General features: G+C 43.9%; 1 protein-coding gene across 3 annotated transcripts in view; it reads right to left on the bottom strand.

The window, feature by feature from the left end:
• Patj (PATJ crumbs cell polarity complex component) overlaps positions 1 to 20,682 on the bottom strand; it is a 300,765-nt gene that overhangs the window by 178,845 nt on the left and 101,238 nt on the right. For all 3 annotated transcript variants that reach the window (XM_052176811.1, XM_052176808.1, XM_052176809.1), the window contains exons 21-24: positions 15,699 to 15,822; positions 8,620 to 8,794; positions 3,380 to 3,451; positions 1,446 to 1,623 (exon numbers count right to left, since the gene is read on the bottom strand). In XM_052176811.1, coding sequence (XP_052032771.1) covers positions 1,446 to 1,623; positions 3,380 to 3,451; positions 8,620 to 8,794; positions 15,699 to 15,822 — 549 coding nt within the window. The remainder of the gene's footprint in view (positions 1 to 1,445; positions 1,624 to 3,379; positions 3,452 to 8,619; positions 8,795 to 15,698; positions 15,823 to 20,682) is intronic.

The following is a 20,682-nucleotide window of genomic DNA, read 5'->3' as shown; positions in this document are numbered from 1 at the left end:
GGGAAAATCATTTCATTTACTTAAAGGTTTGATGTATTTATGTGTACGCATGTACATGTCACATATGTGCTGATGCCCCAAGAGATCACAAGAGGGCCGAGGATTCCCTGAAGCTAGAGCCAGAGCAGTGTTAGCAGCCTGAGGGAATAGCTGGGAACACACCAGGTTCTGTGGAACAGAAGCAAGGCCTCTTAACTCCTAATTTATCTTTCTGGCCCCCAAATTCCTAATTATAGAAGATAAAGCAATGGGCCACCTGAAAGCATGCAGGAGGCATGCTCAGACAACCCGCCAGAGAGGACAAGCACACGGAAACACACACAGCTAGGGCAGGAGTGAGCAGCCAGCTAAAACCACAACTCGGTGCCACTCCATACCTGTTAGATACCAACCTGACAACACAACACTGATATTGTGGACAAATTGGATCATTTATTCATGGCTTGTAGGGATATAAAATAGCTCAGTCAATCCTGAAAAGAGTTTGATAGCTCTTTTCAAATTTAAAAATGGACTTAGCATAAAACCCAGGCAAATAACTTTTGCTCATATTCCAGAGAAATAAAGACCTGTTTGCATTCGGTGACTGTGCAGTGGGCATGGAGAGAGACGCCTGTAGTTTTGGCAGGAGGTGAAGGTGGGGAGAATGGGAGTTTATGGCCAGCCTCAGCTACAAACAGGTTCAAGGCTAACTTGGGCTACGTGGAACTAGAGATATCTACTCTGAAATCATTCAGCAAGCCCAATGAAAATATCCACTCAGACATCAGAGCACATTTAGTGTTTTCATGTGCATTTAAAATTTAGCTCCCAGGGCTGGGGAGATGTCTTAACAGTTAGGAGCATCTGCTGCTCCTGCCAAGGGCCCTGGTTCAGTTCCCAGCACCTCCATGGCAGCTCACAACCACCTGTAGCTCAAAGGTTCCAGAGTATTTAAAGCCTTTTTCTGGCTTCTGCAGCCTCCTGTATGCACATGAGATACATAATTCATGCAGTACACACACACACACACACACACACACACACACACACACACACACACGTATAAAACAATAAATAATGAATACATTTTAAAAATAAGTAAGGCTGTCTCATAAAACTAAAAACATGCGACCCATGGTTTCCCCCTTCAGTCACCCTTTTGTGAACAAGCTACAATCAGAAAATCCAGAACTTGCTAAAGGTTCTGGGGAAGTAGGTGCCCACCTGATCCACCTGCAGCACTGTGCTAAATCCCCCCATCAGCTGGTTTCTTGCCTTATCATTTTTATCTGCTCCCCTTCACAAGCCAGAGAAGCTTATGCAGTGTGCTATGGTTTACACACTGAGGCGCCACAAATGGACACTACCAATTCCATGCAATTAGACTAAACATCAAGTCGGCCTAAGTGATTCTTTTACTGATCCAAATGTTTCAAGTAATATATTGTTTCAACCTCACTCACCTCAAGAATTTTATCCCCAGTTTTAAGTGCATTGGTCTTTCCTGCAGGACTGTCTTCTAACACTTGTTTGATGAATATGCCTTTGAGCTCCTCTCCATTCTTGAGGCGTTTTATAACTGTTTGTCCACCAACAATGCTGATGCCAAGAGACACATTAGGTTCTCTAAAAATTTCAACACTATAGCAGAGGAAAAGAAAGCACAGTCAGGAATAAGGTAATCTCATCTGCTGCACCGCCACTGTAAGCACCCTGCCTATGGCACAGCCTGTGGCTCATGCTTTATGAAAATTTCCTAATGCACTTTAGAGATGGTGTATAAATTAGGCTCGCTCCAAAATCGTAAGATATTATCGAAATTTATTACATTTAAAAGTTGAAATTTTGAAAAGGTAGATCTCTCAAAGAAGAATTCTCGAGATTTGAAGATGAGCTTGCTAAGACTTAATGTGAAATGATCAGACATTTCATTTATATGCACAACGTTAGCAGAGATTCTGAGAAAATAACAAAGAGGTAAAGACTCAAGAAAGCACATCTTCATTTTAACGAAGCCTCAGCTTTTCAGAGTAAAATAAGCTTGCTACGGTGTGTACTGCTTTTCCCAGTGAGAAGGTTTAAGTGTGCTGTTCTTTGTAGAAAGCCACCTTTGTCTACTTTCTACCTCATATCATTGTTCCTGTTCGTTTCCTACGGATTCATCATCATTTGAGATAGGTTCTCATTATATAGCTAGGAGGATCGTGAATTGGAATTCTTGTTTCAAATTCTCACATGCTAGGATTATAGGCGTGTGTCCAATAAACCCATACACATACCTAAACAATATTTGGTTTTTATCCAATGACACTTTAAAAAAAAAAAAGAGTATGAAATGAATTTGTTCCTGTATAAATTTTGCTTTAACTATAGAAGCATGACCATTAGTCAACTGAATTTAAAAACTACTCATAAAATATGTTCTCAGAGTCTGTCAGACAAGACTCAGAAGTGTGAGGTGATGATAGGTTGGATGGTGGTGGTGCTGGAATTAACACAACATAAAACCAGGGAGAGGAGCTACTGACAGACTTTAACAATCACCAAACTTGGGTGGTCTGACAAGCACTTCTACGTGCAAATGCATGCAAGAGAGGATGAGCTCATTCTGTGAGCCCAAACCAGACACAAGTGCCTTCTGCCCACCAGGGGGAGGAGAGGGAAGCTGGTAGGTGAGAGAAGCCTCCGCCTCCGCACTTTCTGGGCCTGTAGCTGTGGAGCACCCACGGCAGCACCACCTCACCAGTACCCAAGGCAGCACAAGCATGACGACGCTCAGCGGCTACTCTCACAGGGACTTCTGTAAGTTGCTTCCTCTGAGAGAGCATGGAAGAGTTTAGTATTGGCTAACAGTCTTTAGAGAAGACAAGAAGGAATTACAACTCAGCACAGAGGCTTACTTGTTTTAGGTCTCAATTACGGTGACTAAGTGTCTCAGTCGGGGTTTCTATTGCTACGATGAAATTTCATGACCAAAAAGCAAGTTGGGAAGGAAAGGGTTAATTTGGCTTAAACTTCCATATCCAGATCTTTTCATCATTGAAGGAAATCAGGACAGGAGCTCACACAGGGCAGAAGAAGCTTGGAGGCAGGAGCTGATGCAGAGGCTGTGGAAGGGTGCTGCTGACTGGCTTGCTCTCCATGGCTTACTCAGCCTGTTTCCTTATAGAACTAAGGACCCCCCAGCACAGGGATGGCAGCACCCATAATGGGCGGGGCCCTCCCACCTCAACCACTAATTAACAGCTCAGTCTTATGACAGCATTTTCTCAGTTGCGGTTCCCTCCTTTCAGACGACTCAAGCTTGTGTCAAGCTGCCATAACATTAACCAGCACACTAAATAAGTTGAGGAACAAGGGTGTGCTTGCACTGAGGACAGGGACAGCGCATACTTACATCCTTGGTGGCCCCCAGTGGCTGAAGTTTGGGGTTTCCTCTCCTTCACCTTCCTCCCTCTCCGGTAACTCACTAGAAGGAGAAACACACACAAAACGCTCTTATTCTGAAGTTCTTGGAAGTGTCAAAGTTGCATGATCTAAAGGTAAACAATTAACTCCTAAACTTTTATAGTATTCCCATCAGTAAATGAACAGAGAGAACATCCCCGGCTTTAATACTGAATGCAGCAACCAACCCCATAGCTCCAGGTCATCACAGAGTGATTAAAAAGAGGAGACGCTTTTGAAAAGACTGCCTTTAATTTGTCCAATTTCACATCTGCACCAGCATCCACACATAATATTCTTCTGTTGTTCTGTAAAGAATCTCATGTGTAACCCAGGCTGGCACTGAAGATGCACCAACCGTCGTGCTTGTCCGCCCGAGTACTGGGACGTCAGGGATGCGTGACTACGTCTGGCCTGGAGTGTGTTTCTTAAGCCTTGCACTGACTGACCAGCTCACCCACTGCTTTATTTTGCCTCTCACCCTAGATCACCTTGCTGAACTGGATAATAAGAAATGCTGGACGGTAGCGTGAACTAGTAAGGGCAGTAATGGGATTGCTTTTGGTCATGGTGTTTATCAAAGCAACAGAAAGCAAGCTAAAACAAGTAGATTTGAAAAACTCTTTTTCAAAACTCTTTTTCAAACAAGCTCTCACTTCTTTAAATTAGAAAAGAACATCCCTTGTATTTGTGGGAGTTTTCTTTGTTTTGATTGTGGATTTTTTGAGCTAAGGGATGTAATTCCTATAATGACAGTGTAAACGGGCCATGGAAACCATGTATACTGTCATTACGGGAATTATATCCCTCACCAGGAGCAGAAGCAATGTGGGAAGAAAGGCTCTATTTGACTTTAGAGCTTATAGCCCCTCTATCTAGGGAAGCCAAGGCAGGAAGTGAAGCAGTGACCACAGGGGGGAAAAATCAGTAAGTAGTGCCCTCCACGGCTCAGGATCAGCTACTTTTCTTATATAGCCAAAGCCCATAATAAGCTAGGCCCTTCTACAATTATCAATCATGAATATGCTTATCAATCATGAAAATGCCCATAGGCACAGTCACAGGACAGTGTCACTCAACTGTGTTTCCCTCTTCTTTGGTGACTCTGTGTCAAGTTGCTAGTGAGGCTAAGAATGACTCAGTTTCCCAGAAAGGAGGAGGCAAGAGGTGCCTAACCCAGGATAACAGCTGTTTTTCTTTGCTAAGGCCGGAATACAGGGCTTCTTCTCCTGGAAGAGCACAGCACATTCCATCACCTATTATCACTCCGCAAGGAGCCGGAGGACACAGACTTTAATAAGATTATTTCATAGAAAATAAAGTCTGAAGCGTGCGAACTTTCTCCGACCTGAGGTTTCAGAAACTCAGAGGATTGAACAACTGAACAAATAAATCCACTTTACCAAGGTGAATGTATATATATCACTCAATCTGAGTAAGAATCCATCAGCAAAAGGCAAATAATTTTGCTGTACATTTTGAGATATAAATTTGCATCAATCTATTTTAAACACTGAGGAGATTTAACATTGTTTTTGTTGGTTTTCACTAAAATTTTCTAGTTACCTTACAGTGATGGGTTTCAGAGTGACACTGTGACATGTCACTATACTTACTCTTATTTACTGTCCTGTCATACTCCCTAGTATCCTCTGGGTGCCCCACCCCCCACACCTCCACATGCACGCGCGCGCGCACACACACACACACACACACACACACACACACACGGTGCTCATCTTTCGGAGTCCAGCCTATTTCACTTAGTGCAATGGTCTCCAGGGTATCCATTTTCCTGCAAATGTCACAATTTCATTCTTCACGCTGAATAATAAAAGTCCACTGTGCATCCGTGTCAAGTTCTCCTTCCCGGTTCCTCTGGTGCTGCACACTTGGGCAGCAGAGCACATGGCTGTGCAAACATCTCTGAGGCATGCTCACTCGGAACGTAACACATTCACACTAGCTGCAATGGGCTCTGATTACGGCTTTTCTTGAACCTCCATACTGACTTCCAGAGTATCTGGACTGCACAAAATTCCCATCACAGTTTTACAAAGGTTCCTCTTTTCCCATATCCTCACCAGATTTTTGGATTTCTTCATGACAGACATGCTGACTGGGAGGAGATAGACTTAATGTAATTTTACTTCAAAATCCTCGTAGTGAAGAGTATTTTCAAGTGCTTATTGAATAGCTTCTTCCATTGAGAAATATATAGTTAATCCATTAGCCCATTTGCTGATTAGATGCTTTGGGGGACTTTAGTTTTTGGAGTTCATTATAGATTCTAGATTCACAGGGCAAACAGTTGGCAAAGCTAACCTCCCTTCCTCTAACTGCCTCCTCTCTCTGCTACACGCTTCCTTTTCTAAGTAGATTTTTAATTTCATGCAGTGTCATCTGAGTTCTTAGCATGTACCTTCAATGTCACAGCCCTTTCCAAAAGGCCTTGCCTTTGCATGCACCCTGTAGAGTTCTGCCAATGTTTTCATCGAATACTTCTAGAGTGTTTGGCTTTACATCACGTTTTTTGATATATTAATAGATATTGGTGCGGGGTGAATAAGGATTGAGTTTCATTCTGTTATTTACAGATACCGGCTCCCTGGTACCACTTGTTGACTCGGTGAACAGGTGTGTACCACGGCACATGCATGAAGGTCAGGAGATAAGCTGTGGAGTTGAGCCTCTTCTTCCAGCCTGTGGGTCCTAGGACCTGAGCTTATGTGTTTGGAGGCAGATTCCTTTTACTGCTGGACCATCCTGTCAGCATGCTTCTAACTTTAAAAATATTTTATTCCATATATTTGATATGCAAGCTATTGTACTATTTGGTTCCCTTCCTTATTCCCCTGGTTAGTACTATTTGTTACTCTACACAATCACAGTTCTGCTTTTCAGTGATATATATATATATATATATATATATATATATATATATATATATATATTTATAAAATATAGGGAGCACATACAAGAAAAAATATATTGTCTTCCTGGCAATTACTTGTTTCTTGATTCATTTAATAACTCGAGTTGCATACACCTTCCTGCCAATGGCATAATGTCACTAGTGTTTATGGTTGAAAAGAACTGCATTGGATATAGTCACCACAATTTCCTCGCTCACTTCTGCTGTTGGCCACCGAGGCTGGTGCCCTAACTTGGTCACTAGGAGCAGTGCTACGGTAGACGTGGATGTGCAAATGTTTCTGGTGTGCTGGCTTGAGGCCTTTCTGTAAACACCTAAGACGGGTGTAGTGGTGGAGATCACGTGGTGGATCTAGTGTTTAAGAGCCACTTTGCACCGTGGCTGGAGCAGCTCGCCATCTGACAGCAGCGAGAGAGAGGGTTCCGTTCACTCAGACCCTCATCAGCATTCGCTCACTTCCCTAAAATCCTAAACACAGGTCTTCAGCCTCAAGTTCATTTTCAGGCTCGAAACCTTGCTTAGTGTATTGTGATTTGATCCTATCATTATTTGAGAATGACAACGGAAAATGCTACAATCTGAGCATTTTATTAAATTCAGCAAGGTCCCGAGGCCATGCAACAATCAGTATGTTGCCATTTCCACCCCCACCACTTCTGGACTAAACGCCCACCACGGCAGGCAGCAGCCTGTTCTATGTACTTTTTCCAGTTTTATGGACACAGAGTTGACTGGATATCTTTCCACTTCTCTTTGGGCAGAAAGAAATGGGCGTGGCCTGTGTTTCAACCTTTTCCACTTTTGCAGTTAACAAACTCCAGTTTAGAGAGACAGTTGCACTTCTATCAACTAGCAACACTAAGCACAAGACAAACTAAAAAACCGAAGGTGCTTTACTGACACATAATTGGATGACATAAAAAGTTGTGAAATGTGTTCTCAACTTTTCTACTCTGAGGTGTCTCTGGGGAAGAGACTGCTACTGACTTACTCAGGCTCCCACACCTGCATTTATACAGTCATATATAATAAACATAAGTGTGTGCATGATGCGGGCATCCCCCTTACCTTGAGTCATCTAGGCAACATGCATTGTACCAGCCCCTTTACATGGGCAGGACTCTCAACATTACACAGTTCCTGCCATGTCCAGTGTTGACCTTTCTCTTCCACTCTCAACTGTGCTGTCCACCCAACACCAAAACACCGAAACCCAGACAAACAAAGCTGCTCTGTCCTTCGGGAGCCTCCCAGAATGTCTACCCTGGGGTATCTCTCGCTGTTCTGCAGCTCTTCCCCTGGTTTGCAATTCACCACTTTCCTCACTCCTGCTGTGTCCTCCAACTCCCCTTCCCCTCTCCCTTCAGGCCTTGCGCACGACTTGTGGCAGGACTTGGAAGGCGCACAGTCTCCTTACTGCTTGAGTTTCCATGGATGATCGCTCAAATCTGGGAGCTTCATCTGTACTTGACCACGTTCACAATGACATGTCAGAACACACCTCACGCCCAGACCCCTACATCCAAGGGATTCCACTTACTTTGTTGATTTAGGAATATCTTAATCCTCAACATGCCCCCAGATAACTTGATAACCTGTCAACCGGTTTATAGGCCTTTATCAAAGAATTAATGTCCTATTACCTGAATCTTATAAAGTATCATTGGTCACCATTCCCCACAGACCCATCTTTTTGTCCTCAACTTGCTGTTCTGTTATAGAAACTATAAATTAACATCCTATCCTCTAAGCAAATACTGTATGCAATCCATTTTGTGAATAAAAATATGACATTCTATGTGTGGCCTAATTTTAAGTACAATGTAAATTTTTTTTTTTTCGAGACAGGGTTTCTCTGTGTAGCACTGGCTGTCCTGGAACTCATTCTGTAGTTCAGGCTGGCCTCGAACTCAGAAATCCGCCTGCCTCTGCCTCGCAAGTGCTGGGATTAAAGGCGTGCGCCACCACTGCCCAGCACAATGTAAACTTTTAATAGCAATTATCTAATACAGATTTAGTTATAGTATCCTACGTTTTCTAAATGTCTCACTAAAATTGCACATATTTTGGCACGGGGATGGGGATGGGTATAAGTTAGAATAAAGGACAAAGCCATATATGTAAGAAAATGACACAAAATATACTTTATATGACAACTTAATAATAATAAATAGCAAATACGCTACTTTGTATAACTTAGTAACAATTTTTTAAAGGAAGAAGAGAAATGAAAAGGCAGAGGAAGGACACCATACCACGCAGCATTTGCATGTCGTGAAGACACCAGTCCCAGGTGTGAGGAAGGCTTCGTGACAACGCGGGCGCTGGGGAGTCGGTACAGAGGCAAGTCTTCCTGTTCTCTTCTTTGGGCAACAGCTGGAAGATCGACAAGCACGCCAGGACCTTGCAAGTCACCTGGAATCATCATGCCTGAAAAATCCAGCCGATGGGAATGCAAGATACAGTCAGTAATTCAGCACGCAGTTAAAGGGTGCCCACTGTGGGTGTGGCCCTGCCAGCCAGGAGGCGACTGACATTAAAGTATGCATGCCAAAGACTTAATGCCAAAGGAGGACTGCCAAGCAAGGAAGGGGCTGGGGCCACACAGAGGAAGGTTACATTTCCTGTGGGTCCTCAGGGCAGAACAAACAAATGAACTACACTAGGTACTTTATCAATATCATTAACTTATCAAAAGAACTCCCTTAGGTTTTCTAATCTTACTGCAAACTTTTCCTTTCTTGCCCCCAGCTATTCTGGCCATGGGTACTTTAGAATTTATTCATTTAAACAAAATGACCCCATTGAACAACAACTAAGAATTCTTACCATTTGTAAGACTCAGTTTAGAAACAGCAGAATTCTTTTATATCTGTTGACACGCTTTATTTTCACCGATATTGGTAAGAAAGAACATTATTAATTGTATTTTATGAAAGGGGAAATTGAGGTTAAAGATTTTGCTAATTTTTAGCTTGTACAAGAATAGGCAAGGGGGTGCACACACACCACAGTGCATGTGTAGGTCAGAAGGCCACCTGTAGGACTTGGTTTTCTTAGGTCACCAGGCTTTGCAGCAAGTACCTTTACCTGCTGACCCAATTTTGTATACCTGGCCAATAAAGAACACAAATTACCATAATTTATTTCAAAGTTTACCTTTGTTAGGCCAAGTGCTTACTTTAATTCACCTATGGGGATAGGAAGTGTGCACAGAGGTGTGCATGGGTGCACACACAGAAGGCAGAACAAGACATGGGCTCTCTTCCTCTACTACTTTCTGCCTTATTGTCTTGGGACAGGTCTCTCACTGAACCAGAAGCTCACTGTTCAGTTCGGCTGGCCTGCCAGAGAGCACCAGGCTCAGCCTATCTCTCCTCCTGGTGCTGGGATTACAAGCACATATGCCTAGCTTTTTACTCAGATGTTGGAGATTTTAACTCAGGCTCTTAGGCCTGCAAAGCAGGAGTGAGTCGTTGACCAGTCTCTTACTTCAATTCTTATTCTTTGTTGTTGTTGTTGTTTGAGAGAGAGTCTCACTATGTAGCCAAAGGTAACTAACCTCAAACTCACAAAGATCTGTCTGGGCTTCCTAACTGTTGGAATTTAGTGTATGAATGTGTGTTCCCATAGGGGCCAGAAGAGGGCCTCAGAATCCCTGGAGTTTATAAGCCACTGGTTGGTGGTGGGTGCTGAAAGCAAAACCTCAATTGTTATTTTTAGTTTTTGAAATGCATTTCACATAGTGTGTGTGCAGTGTGCATGTGTTAGTGAGAGGACAACTTTCAGGAGTGGATTCTCTTCTCCATCTTGTGGAAGGTCTTTGTGCTCCTGCTGTTGTAAGAGCTTCCGGCAATTCTCTGCCTCCCCACTCGGCGTAGGAGTACTGGATCACAAAGTCACGCAGTGCATTTGGCAATCAATTTCAGGTTTTCAGGCTTACATGGGTCACCTAATGAGCCAACTTGTGTGTGCGTTGTTCATTATCATCTATGTTGTTTAATTTGCATATATATCTATGTGGTATGCATGTATGCATGTTCACATGTGTGGGTGCACATATGTGTTCATGTGTGGAGGCCTGCAGTGATACAGTGCCCATCTTGGTCCCTCTCTACCTTACAAAGGCTGGGTCTCTCTGAGCCTAGAGCTCACTGTTACAGGTAAGCCTGGCTACACAGCTCCTGAGGACTCAGTCTTTGCCTCCCAAGCACTGGGATTAGAGGTGGCTATCTGTTGCACTTACCCGGCTTTTACATGGGCTCTAGGGGGCAGAATCCTGACCCCTTTACTTGTGCAGCAAGCATTTTGCCCACCAAGTGATCTCCCCAGCCCCAGCCTCTTATCCTTAATTTTGGTTCCTATTTAGAAAGGTTCATGTAATAACCCTGAGGCACACTGGATAAGGGGAGAGCAATAGCTCTGGACTCCAGCGAGAGGTGGATTCCGGACAGGGCTGGCATGCAGCTCGGTTAGCAGAAGGGCTGCCTGGAGCGCCTGAAGCCCTGGCTCTATTCCCTAGCACCACATGAACCAGCTGTGGGGAGCGTACCAATCACCCTACACTCAGGAAGGAGGGGCAACGAGATCAGAAGTTCTGGGTAATCCTCAGCTACATAGTTTGAGGCTACCTGGGCTACTTTCCAGAAAGCAGAGTCATTATAGACAGAGACGCATGGCCGAAGAGCTGACTGTGAACAGTTCTGTGCAGTCAGCAGGAGATGCGAAAACTAGCAGGTCAAGCACTGGAGAACTTTGCTCTCCAGGGAGGAGCCTGACTAGCTGTGACAGGAGCCAGTGGGGCCCATGAGCCATAAACTGAAACAGCCCCCTTCACACCCCCGCGACATTCTTCTTTGAAAGTTGTATTCTTGAAGTTTCCTTTCCTGTGAAAGGCTACAACATATAAAGTGTAGGCTGAAAGCTTGCTTGTAGGTGAGGAGGTGGAAGGCTGCACAACAGTAAATACTGCAGCAGTTATCCAAGCGATGTGAAATACAATACAGAATTTCATCAAGATTATTATTTGAGAGGCCGTGGCTCAGGAGAAGTTGCCTGCAACCAAGTCTGGCCCTACAGTAACAGCAGGTTAGTTGTTACTAGAGTATATTCTACCCAGAGACCCAATACAGATGCTCAGCTAGCCTACCCTAGTGTTTGTAAGAACAGGAGGGATTTCATGCCAAATGCCTTCATCGAATCTGTGTCTCTATCTTGTTTTAGAGATCTGACTCTCAGAAAACTGGAACTGACCGGTCAGTCACAGACAATCTGCTGCATCTTTTCCTGTGAATGCCTTGAACAACCTGCCTACTAAATGACCAGGGCCCATAGAAACAGGTCTAATCAAGTGGCTATGAAGCAGAGACACAGTAAATAGAATTACCATGCCCAGCTGCCTTTCCCATCTTCAGTCACGCTCACCACCGACTGCTGGACCATCGTTCCTGGTGCCGGTCCAAGCGGGCCTGACAGCTCCAGGGCTTGCCTGTGCACTACTCAATGCATGGGAAGGCAGAGGGGAGCAGGACCCAGGCAGAGGCTGGAGGCACAACAAAGGTTCCACTTGCCAAGCAATCTCCCACAGTCCACTGCTGTGCTGTGCGAGTTCATGCAGGTTATTACAACTTCTCACGCCTGTTGCCCAGGCCTGCTGCCCACTGCCTCCTCTCTGGCCGGTTGCCAGCACACAAATGCCCATTTCTCACCCCTCACGGTGTTTGACACATACTTTATAGAGCTGTTCACCCTGTGCTCACAGCACCCACCAGCCCATAAAACAAATCATGTCCTAGAGGCCTACGCAGTCGTTAGGCAATGCTGTAATGGGCACAGAGGTTATAAAAACAGGGAGGTTTAAAAAAAAAAAAGGCCTCTGGATAAATGGATGTTAATGCTTACAGAAGAGGAATGGGGAAATTTTCCAAACCTTTATACATGGCGAGGTGCAAGAGAACAGCCTGGAGAAAAAGCAAGAACTCAGCAGAGGACAGTGGTTGCATAATGCAGCAACACAAACCAAACCAAACCAAGCGAGCTGCTGTGCTGAGCAGGCACACACAGGCAGGTGCAGCCTTCCCACCTGACACATGACTGCCTGCGCACACTGTGAGAGCTGAGCCCACGAGTGACAGGGCTCGCCCTCCAGAAACCCATCCAGAGAGGGCAGTAAGATGGAAACGGAGTTGTCTCTTCCCAGAATCTTTATTTATTTTTATTTGTTTTATGTGTGAGTACACTGTAGGTGTCTTCAAACACACCAGAAGAGGGCATCAGATCCCATTACAGATGGTTGTGAGCTACCATGTGGTTGTTGGGAATTGAACTCAAGACGTCTGGAAGAGCAGTCAGTGCTCTTAACCACTGAGCCATCTCTCCAGCCCTCTTCCTAGGGCTCTTCCTGGAATCTTGGGACACTCATTTACGAGTTTATTCTCACACTCCATGAAATGTGAGTGCTTTAAAGAAACAACATTTTGCTTGTGTGTTTTTTTGCTATTGTTTCTGTTGGTGAGGAAACCACTGTGTGCTCTACTGCCACTTCATCACATCCAAAGTCCAAAGTCATCATTTTAGATTAGCCATAAGGTCATGAATAGCCTGTTTCACTCAGGCTACCAAGAAATGATTTTAAAATTAATTGTTCTATAAATTTAAGATGGTTTGTTGCTGATGGAGTGCTCTTGTGAGCTGCAGATTTGAAAGGGATTCTCAGATCTACTCTTTGACTTTCCGACTGAGGAAAGAGAGGCTTGGAGAAGCTACCAGCAGATTATCAGTTTAGTAGAAAGGAACCTGGTATTCAGATAGGGTCTCTTATTTGCTGAGCAAAGCTTTCAAGAGGAAAATGAAGATTAGAATTTTATCAGCTCAGCATGCATGCTGCTGAGATGTCTATCATTAGACAACATTCCTATCTTCTTAGCTTGGCATGATGAGCAACCAGCCAACCTAGTCACATCTGTCACAGCATTTCCTGATTTGTGTGCTTATAAATGGCTTCTGAGCGAGGACAAGTCCACAACACATGACTTTAACAGCAGTCCCCAAATGATACTTTTAATAATAACTACCTATGGTCTTGTTGAATGGTACCCTCCCCACTCCTCTCTGAGAATCTATACATGGTTTCTGGGAGAGGGAATGTTATTTTCTTCAGTAATGTAGTCACCAACAAGTTGTTTATGCTCCCATAAAGAATGCCCCACCTGTGCATCTATAAGAAACCCTAATGATGTCACTGGGTCACTGGTGAAAAGATGACATGAGAGGGAACAAGTTGGAAAGAGGAAGAGGGTCAACGAGGGAGAGGGAACAGGAGCAGTAACGAGGTGAGCGCGATCGGAAGGCATCACGTGTCTGGTTGGAAATACCATAAGAAAACTTATGTATTAATGTATAATTAATTATATGCTAACAAAATCCAAGAATAACAGTCGATGCAACAGAGCCTTTGAAATTAAGACTCAGCCAGGCGGTGGTGGTGCACGCCTGTAACCCCAGCACTTGGGAGGCAGAGGCAGGCGGATTTCTGAGTTCGAGGCCAGCCTGGTCTACAGAGTGAGTTCCAGGACAGCCAGGGCTACACAGAGAAACCCTGTCTCGAAAAAACCAAATCGAAAACACCAAAAAAAAAAAAAAAAAAAGAAATTAAGACTCAAACCCTTGGGGGTGGGGTTGCTTTCATGCACAGTCATGCAGACATGCTGGAGGATTTGATTTAAAGATAATGAGTGGAAGAGACATGAAGAAGGGCAGAGGGAGGGAGGGAGGAAAGAAGGAGGGAGGGAGAGGAAGGAGAGCAAGGTCCAAGCAGCGACAAGACACCCATGAAACAACAGTGTGACCAGGCCAGCGTGTTCTGTTCATTCTTATCACAAACCATGGGCAAGTAATTCCTCACCAATCAGAGAACCACGGAAACGGGTCAAATTAACGAGTAAATCTCCTATGGGAAAGATAAAAGCCCTATTTTCTTCCCAGCTATAAGCCTGAGAAGTGGCAGACTCATCTAGCCTATGGTTCTGCAGTGGCGGCCTGTTCTGGTCACTCAGAGGGGCCCCAGAATCAGCACTGCATGCTTTCTTTGTCCGCCTTCAGGTTCTGCGGATTCCACAGAACAGAGAGCCGACCTCACAGCAAACTCTCATCTCCTTCTGAAGCTTCCTCCCATCTGTGTGTAATGCACGAGAGGTCGTGGCAAAGCGCTTTCTGCCAAGTTGGTTCAGCAGTGAAAGACAGCACAGATCCTGCCCAACAGTCCCGAGTCCCGGTGTGATGGCATATCACAGTCACACTCGGGATCTCAATATCAGAACAAAAGTCCAAATTTCACTGTTAGATGAATAGAAGTATATACAAGTTGATATTCTGAGTTGGCAAAGAGAAGCATAACTTTCAGAATTCTTTAATGGAACCTAAGTTATTAATGTACTAGAATCAACTATAATTTATGGTTATGAAAATACTTCATAAATGTTTCAAATATGCACCCCTTTATTAATATTTAACAGCTCTATCCAGTGAGCTGGCAGTTCACTTAATGGCATTGGAGACTGTAACATATATTAGTGGAGACATAGCTCATGGGAAGGAGTAGTCTCGCCTCTGATCTCTGCTGTAATACAAAGTAGGATGAGGCAAAGAACACGTAGCCTTCGCGATACACAGAAATTGAAAGATCAAATTGAATTCTCAGCCAAAGTTGTCCCGAGATGGTTAAGTAAGTTTTAAGTTGGGGCTGGAGAGATGGCTCAGCAGTTAAGAGCAGTGACTGCTAGCTGGGCGGTGGTGGTGCACACATGTAATCCCAGCACTCTGAGAGGCAGAGGCAGGCGGATTTCTGAGTTCAAGGCCAGCCTGGTCTACAGAGTGAGTTCCAGGACAGCAAGGGCTATACAGAGAAACCCTGTCTCACCCCCCCCCCCCCAAAAAAAAATAAAATAAAAAATAGCACTGACTGATCTTCCAAAGATCCTGAGTTCAAATCCCAGCAACCACATGGTGGCTCACAACCATCCCTAATGTGATCTGATGCCCTCTTCTGGTATGTCTGAAGACAGCTACAGTGTACTTACATATAATGAATAAATAAATAAATAAATAAATAAATAAATAAATCTAAAAAAAAGAATTAAAAAAAGTTTTAAGTTCAACAGATCATAGTGAGGAGATGGAAGGGGCTAAAGGTCACAAAGGTAAGCAGGAAGCAATGGAATTATGGTTCAATCTCAAAAATTAAAAAGCAGCATAATGAATGTAAGTGTGACAGTATAATACACTGTATGCAAAGCAAAGCAAAAGGACTACAAATAATCGAACACAGCTCACAAACCTAAATCCAGGCCGCTGCTCGTTAGTGAATGAAGATGTTCAGTGTCATCAAATCTGCCGTGTTGACCATTTCCTTCAGAGGACGGAATGGGTGACTGGGAATCAAGGCCAAACGTTTCCTTCATCTTGAAAAGGAAGAAAGGCAGAAATTCAGCATGCTAAGAAGCAATGGAAATACCATAATGTCAAACCAGACAGCAATACAATGGCTACCTGGGGCTGCGAGCTGCACCCACACTTGCACCCACACCCCCTGTCCCTCCCACCACAGTGCCACCCTACCCCCCCACCCCCAGTGGGCGTTATTCTCCATGAGTTGTAACAAATGCTGCATGAGTCGACTTGGAAACCTGGATAGTTAGGAAGTGTTTTGTTTTTAAGAATTAACAAATGAATACAAATGAGTATATCCCAGAGCAGATATAAACAGACAGACAAACAGACAAGCCTGGCTGTCAGTCAGGTCATTTGGGGACCTCTAGCCTCCTAGCTGTGCTCCTCTGATACCCATGACCTCGTTGCTATTTCTCGGCCTTGGCTCTGCTCCCCAGCACTCATTTTCTTTTCTTGCTGAACTTATTTTCATTTTCCAGACAGGGCCTCACTGAGTAACCCAGGTTGGCTTTGAACTCGCAGCCTTCCAACAGCTGGACTTAGGCACACATCAGATGCCTGTCACATAGACTGGCCCAAAATAGAACTTACTGAGTGACAAACACTGCTGATAACTTAGAGCCCTTTCCGGCCATATCTTTTATGAGTTTTTACAGATATACTCTGCTGGAATGCTAAAACCCTTGGGCCTTCTCTGACATCTTATGTTAAATGAAAATACTCAAAGAGGTTAAGTAGTGAGACACAGACTTTAAATTGAATGCACCTAAAACACAAGCAGGTACAAAAGGATAGCTTTGACTTTCAATCTGTTTCCTACAAGAAGCCAGAATCAAAATCCCCTCATGAAAGACATTGTCCCTGAAGGGAAAGAGAAAGCAACAGCTCCATCCTCAAGGATAAGCAGAGATCGTAACCCTCTCTCTCCCTAACACTAAGCAGCAGCACTCTCACAAGTTATTATTCCTCTGAGGAACCGACTCTAGCTGCTTCGGTCCTCCTTTAGGAGACTCTCATGCTATAGAAAGCTATGAGGTAAATATGCATGCCTTTCTCTTATCTATTTCAATGCAATTTAATTTCAGGGTCCTGGAAGTTTGGAAACAGGATTTGTCTGGCCCTAAGTAGAGGTGTTGGAGGCAGGTCTCAGGGAGGTGACCACAGAAGCAAACCCTTAATGAAGGAGACCGTGATGGGAAGGAACAGGCTCAGTAAGAGATTTCTAGACAACTCGCTTATAGAATGTTCTATCTGTGAACTATACACTAAGCCCTTCCTAAGCACCGAAACCACTGACACCTTGACCTTACACTTCTCAGCCTCCATAAGGATAAGAAATAAATCTCCCCCAGAAAATGGCATGTTTGTTATATTGGCCCACAGACATGGAACATAAGTTGACATAAATTTCTATAAACATAAATTAAAAAAATTAATATAACGAAGGTTTACTGGCAAGAAGGAAAGAAGGGGAGAGAGAGAGGGTAAGAAGGAAGAGAGGGAGGAAGGGAAAGGGTAGATCATAAGTTAAAATGTTATGCTCTCCACAGAGATATATTAATTTAAATGATTAGCATTTTTTAAACTTTGGTCTTACTTTTCGAAGCTCTATTCCTTGGTCCAACTCTGTAGCTCTGGCTAGCCTCATTTGTGATCTTCTGCCTCCAATTCTGACTGTTGGAATTACAAAAGAATTCTACCACACCAGGTACTATTGTTTATTTTTATTGTTGGAGATTTTGATTGTCCAAAACCAAGGTAGGAATGCTTATATTTTCTAATGATCCACTTTCTAGGGAATTAGAATAGTCAGACTATGGGCTGGAGAGATGGCTCAGCAGTTAAGAGCACTGACTAGTCTTTCAGAGGTCCTGAGTTCAATTCCCAGCAATCAGAGGGTGGTTCACGACAACCATCTGTAATGGAATCTGACACCCTCTTCCTATGTGACTGAAGACAGTGACAGCATAAAACAAATAAATAAATCCTTAAAAATAAAATAGCCAAACTTCCGTGGTAGAGAGCACATTCTGAGAACTGCTATGCTAATTCCTGATAGCTTTCCCAAACAAAAAATGATCACAGAGGAGAATATAAAGTCAGATGACCAACGGAGCCTACGACGCACCACTCAAAGATTCCCAGGGCATTAGCTGTGAGGTGTGACTACCTGTGGGACTGGAATTAAAGAAAAGTGACTTCTCTAAGAAAGGAAAGAAGGGACGGAGGGCACGGAGTACCTAAGGAGGAAGACATTTTGCAGTATTTTTGGCTTTTAGCAAAGCACCTTTTTATTTTGTTATATTTTGTTTTACATGTCTGAGTGTTTTGTTTACATGCTTGTTTGTAGGTACTGCCTGCCTGGTAGGTACTGAGCCTGAATCCAGATCCTCTGCTACAGCACCTGGGGTTCTTAACTGTGGAGGAATCTTTCCGGCCTTCAGTAAGAAAATTTGAAAGATTAGATCTTTAGAAAATTAAATTTGTTTTGTTTTCCCCTCTATAAATAGAGGGGGAAAAAAACCATCATTCTAAAGTAAACAATCCTGAAGCAAAATCAAAACAAAAGCAAAAGTACAAACAGACAAACAAAAAATCAAGACCTTTAAAAAATATGGGCAGATGGTGGCAAAGTAGCTTTTCCCACAAATACATAATGGGCTAATATAAAATGATGCTTAACATCACTAGCCACTAATTAACAAAATGCAAATCAAAGTCATAACGAGAAAGGTGTGTTGGTGCATGCCTATAATCTCCGCTCTGTGACCCAGCACTCAAGGAGGCCGAAGGCAAGAGAATGTAGAACTGACAGCCAGCCAGAGCTGTTTTGAATCTGCAATGCCCCCCACAGGCCATATTTTATGTGCTTGCAGTGATATTCTGAACACTGAAACCTCAGGAAGCAGGGCCTAGCAAACAGCAGCTGCTCACTAGGAATGGGTGGGCCTCTTAGAGTTCCAGTCACCTCTAGTTCCAGCCTGTGTTCTCTGTCCCCTGTTCACCATCACTGAATAAGCTTCTCCCACATTCCTGCCACCAAGAATTGTTCCCACCATTTTGCCTTCCCTACTATAATAAACAGGTAGAAATCCCTTTGAAGCCACGAGCCAAGGTAACCCCCTCTTCTTTTAAATTTTCTGTTGGGCAGCTATCCTCTCACGCAACAGGGCAGTAACTAAGACACTGGGATCTGAGGAAGGCACCATTACAAAACAAATCACACAGTAGGGCACACTTGCTATGCACAAACACAAATTTGAAAATCTCAGGCAAACCGGCATTAGCGGGGGGGGGGGGGGGGGGGTGGCAAAGCTGGGCAAGGGTGTGGCAAGGTTGGGCACTGAACACTGCATGGGACATACAAGGCTCTGACAAGCTAACCCAACCAACCCTGCTGGTTGATCACAATGAGACCAGAACGAGGAGAGGAAAGGAGCAGTGCTTGCCTGTGGAGACAGTGTCTAAGGCCCTTCGCAAGGTCTTTGTTTTCTGTTGGTTTAAAGTCAGGGTCTAACTCAGCACTGACCTCAGATTTACTATGGAGCAAAAGCTGTTCCTGAACTCCTAATCCTCCGGCCTCTACCTCCCATATGTTGGGATTACAGGCACCTGGTTTATATACCCCATCAGCCACCACACTCAGCTATTTCCAACATCTTCCTGTGGGAAAACCCCATTCTTAACATGCCCCACAAACATACACATTTCATTTACAGTGCTTAGTATCTGTTAGTTCTGCAGAAGTTCAGACAAGACGCTTCTAACAGAATACTTCCCTAATGAGCATTTCCATTAATAAGCTGGGCCAATCACGGCCTTAGGACATCAAGAGTAGGAACTTCATATTCAATAGGCTGTAGCAGTAAATTCTTCTCTTCTAAAAGCTTGCCTTAGACTCCTTGAAATGCTTACTGGTCACTATGACCTGTGCATTCACAGTTATTCTGTTATTCCCAAATAAACACCAAGAGCCTTTGGAGAATCTCTGATCGTGATTCAGTTTGGCAACCCAAGAGAACCGAAAACAGGCCATGAGCAAGTATTTATATACCAATATTTACAGCAACATTATCCATGAATAATAGGGTGGAGGACTATAGACACTGTTCTGCGGATGGCTGATCAGCCTAGGCCTTCCCGGGGGCCCTGGTGTATAGAGAAGTATTTGGCAAAGCCAGTACTAGCCTGGGTCCAGGGCCTTGAAGCCCACCCCCCACATACCTTGAGGTATTAATGCATAGAGAAGAAGCACAGCCTTCTCTAAAACCAGGAATATGCTTGGCAGAGCAGGTCATGGCCTGAGGCCAGGGCCTTGGGGGAACTGTGGCTTCAGATCCCAAGAACACAATCTTCCCACCATATTTGGCTATGGTTATCAGTCCCAAGACTGCTGTAGGCTAGATTTATAATGCTCTTGAGATACCATGTTGCCCTTGCGCAATTTCGTTTAATTAGCTTCCTGCTGACTTGGTCCTATTGTATGACAGACTCTGCTTACTCTGCCCCACTTCTCCCCTAGAAATAGACCAAAGGTGCTGTACTTGATAAGCTTATTTGGACTAAGATATAGCTTGTATAAGACCCCCTGGTCTCAAATTTTCTTATCTTTTTTATCTTCTACCATTAGCTTCTGATCTCCTGGTCCCCTTTCTGAGGACCCTGTCACTGAAGAACAACTTGCTGGTCTAGGTCATGGCTCAGTAGCTAAAAGCACATATGGCTGTTTCAAAGGCTTCTGGTTCAGTACCCAGAATTTACATGGAAAGCCAAAATGTGGCACATGAAAGAATATTCTCAGAAACCTTGAGTTGCTACACTGATGACTTAGGCTAAAATATCATAAATTTTGCAGGTACAAAAAGAAGCCA

The sequence above is a fragment of the Apodemus sylvaticus genome, chromosome 3 (genome assembly GCF_947179515.1).
Source record: "Apodemus sylvaticus chromosome 3, mApoSyl1.1, whole genome shotgun sequence".
NCBI lineage: Eukaryota > Metazoa > Chordata > Mammalia > Rodentia > Muridae > Apodemus > Apodemus sylvaticus.
The sequence above is the reverse complement of the archived record's forward strand: the minus strand, read 5'-3'. Positions and strand labels throughout refer to the sequence as shown.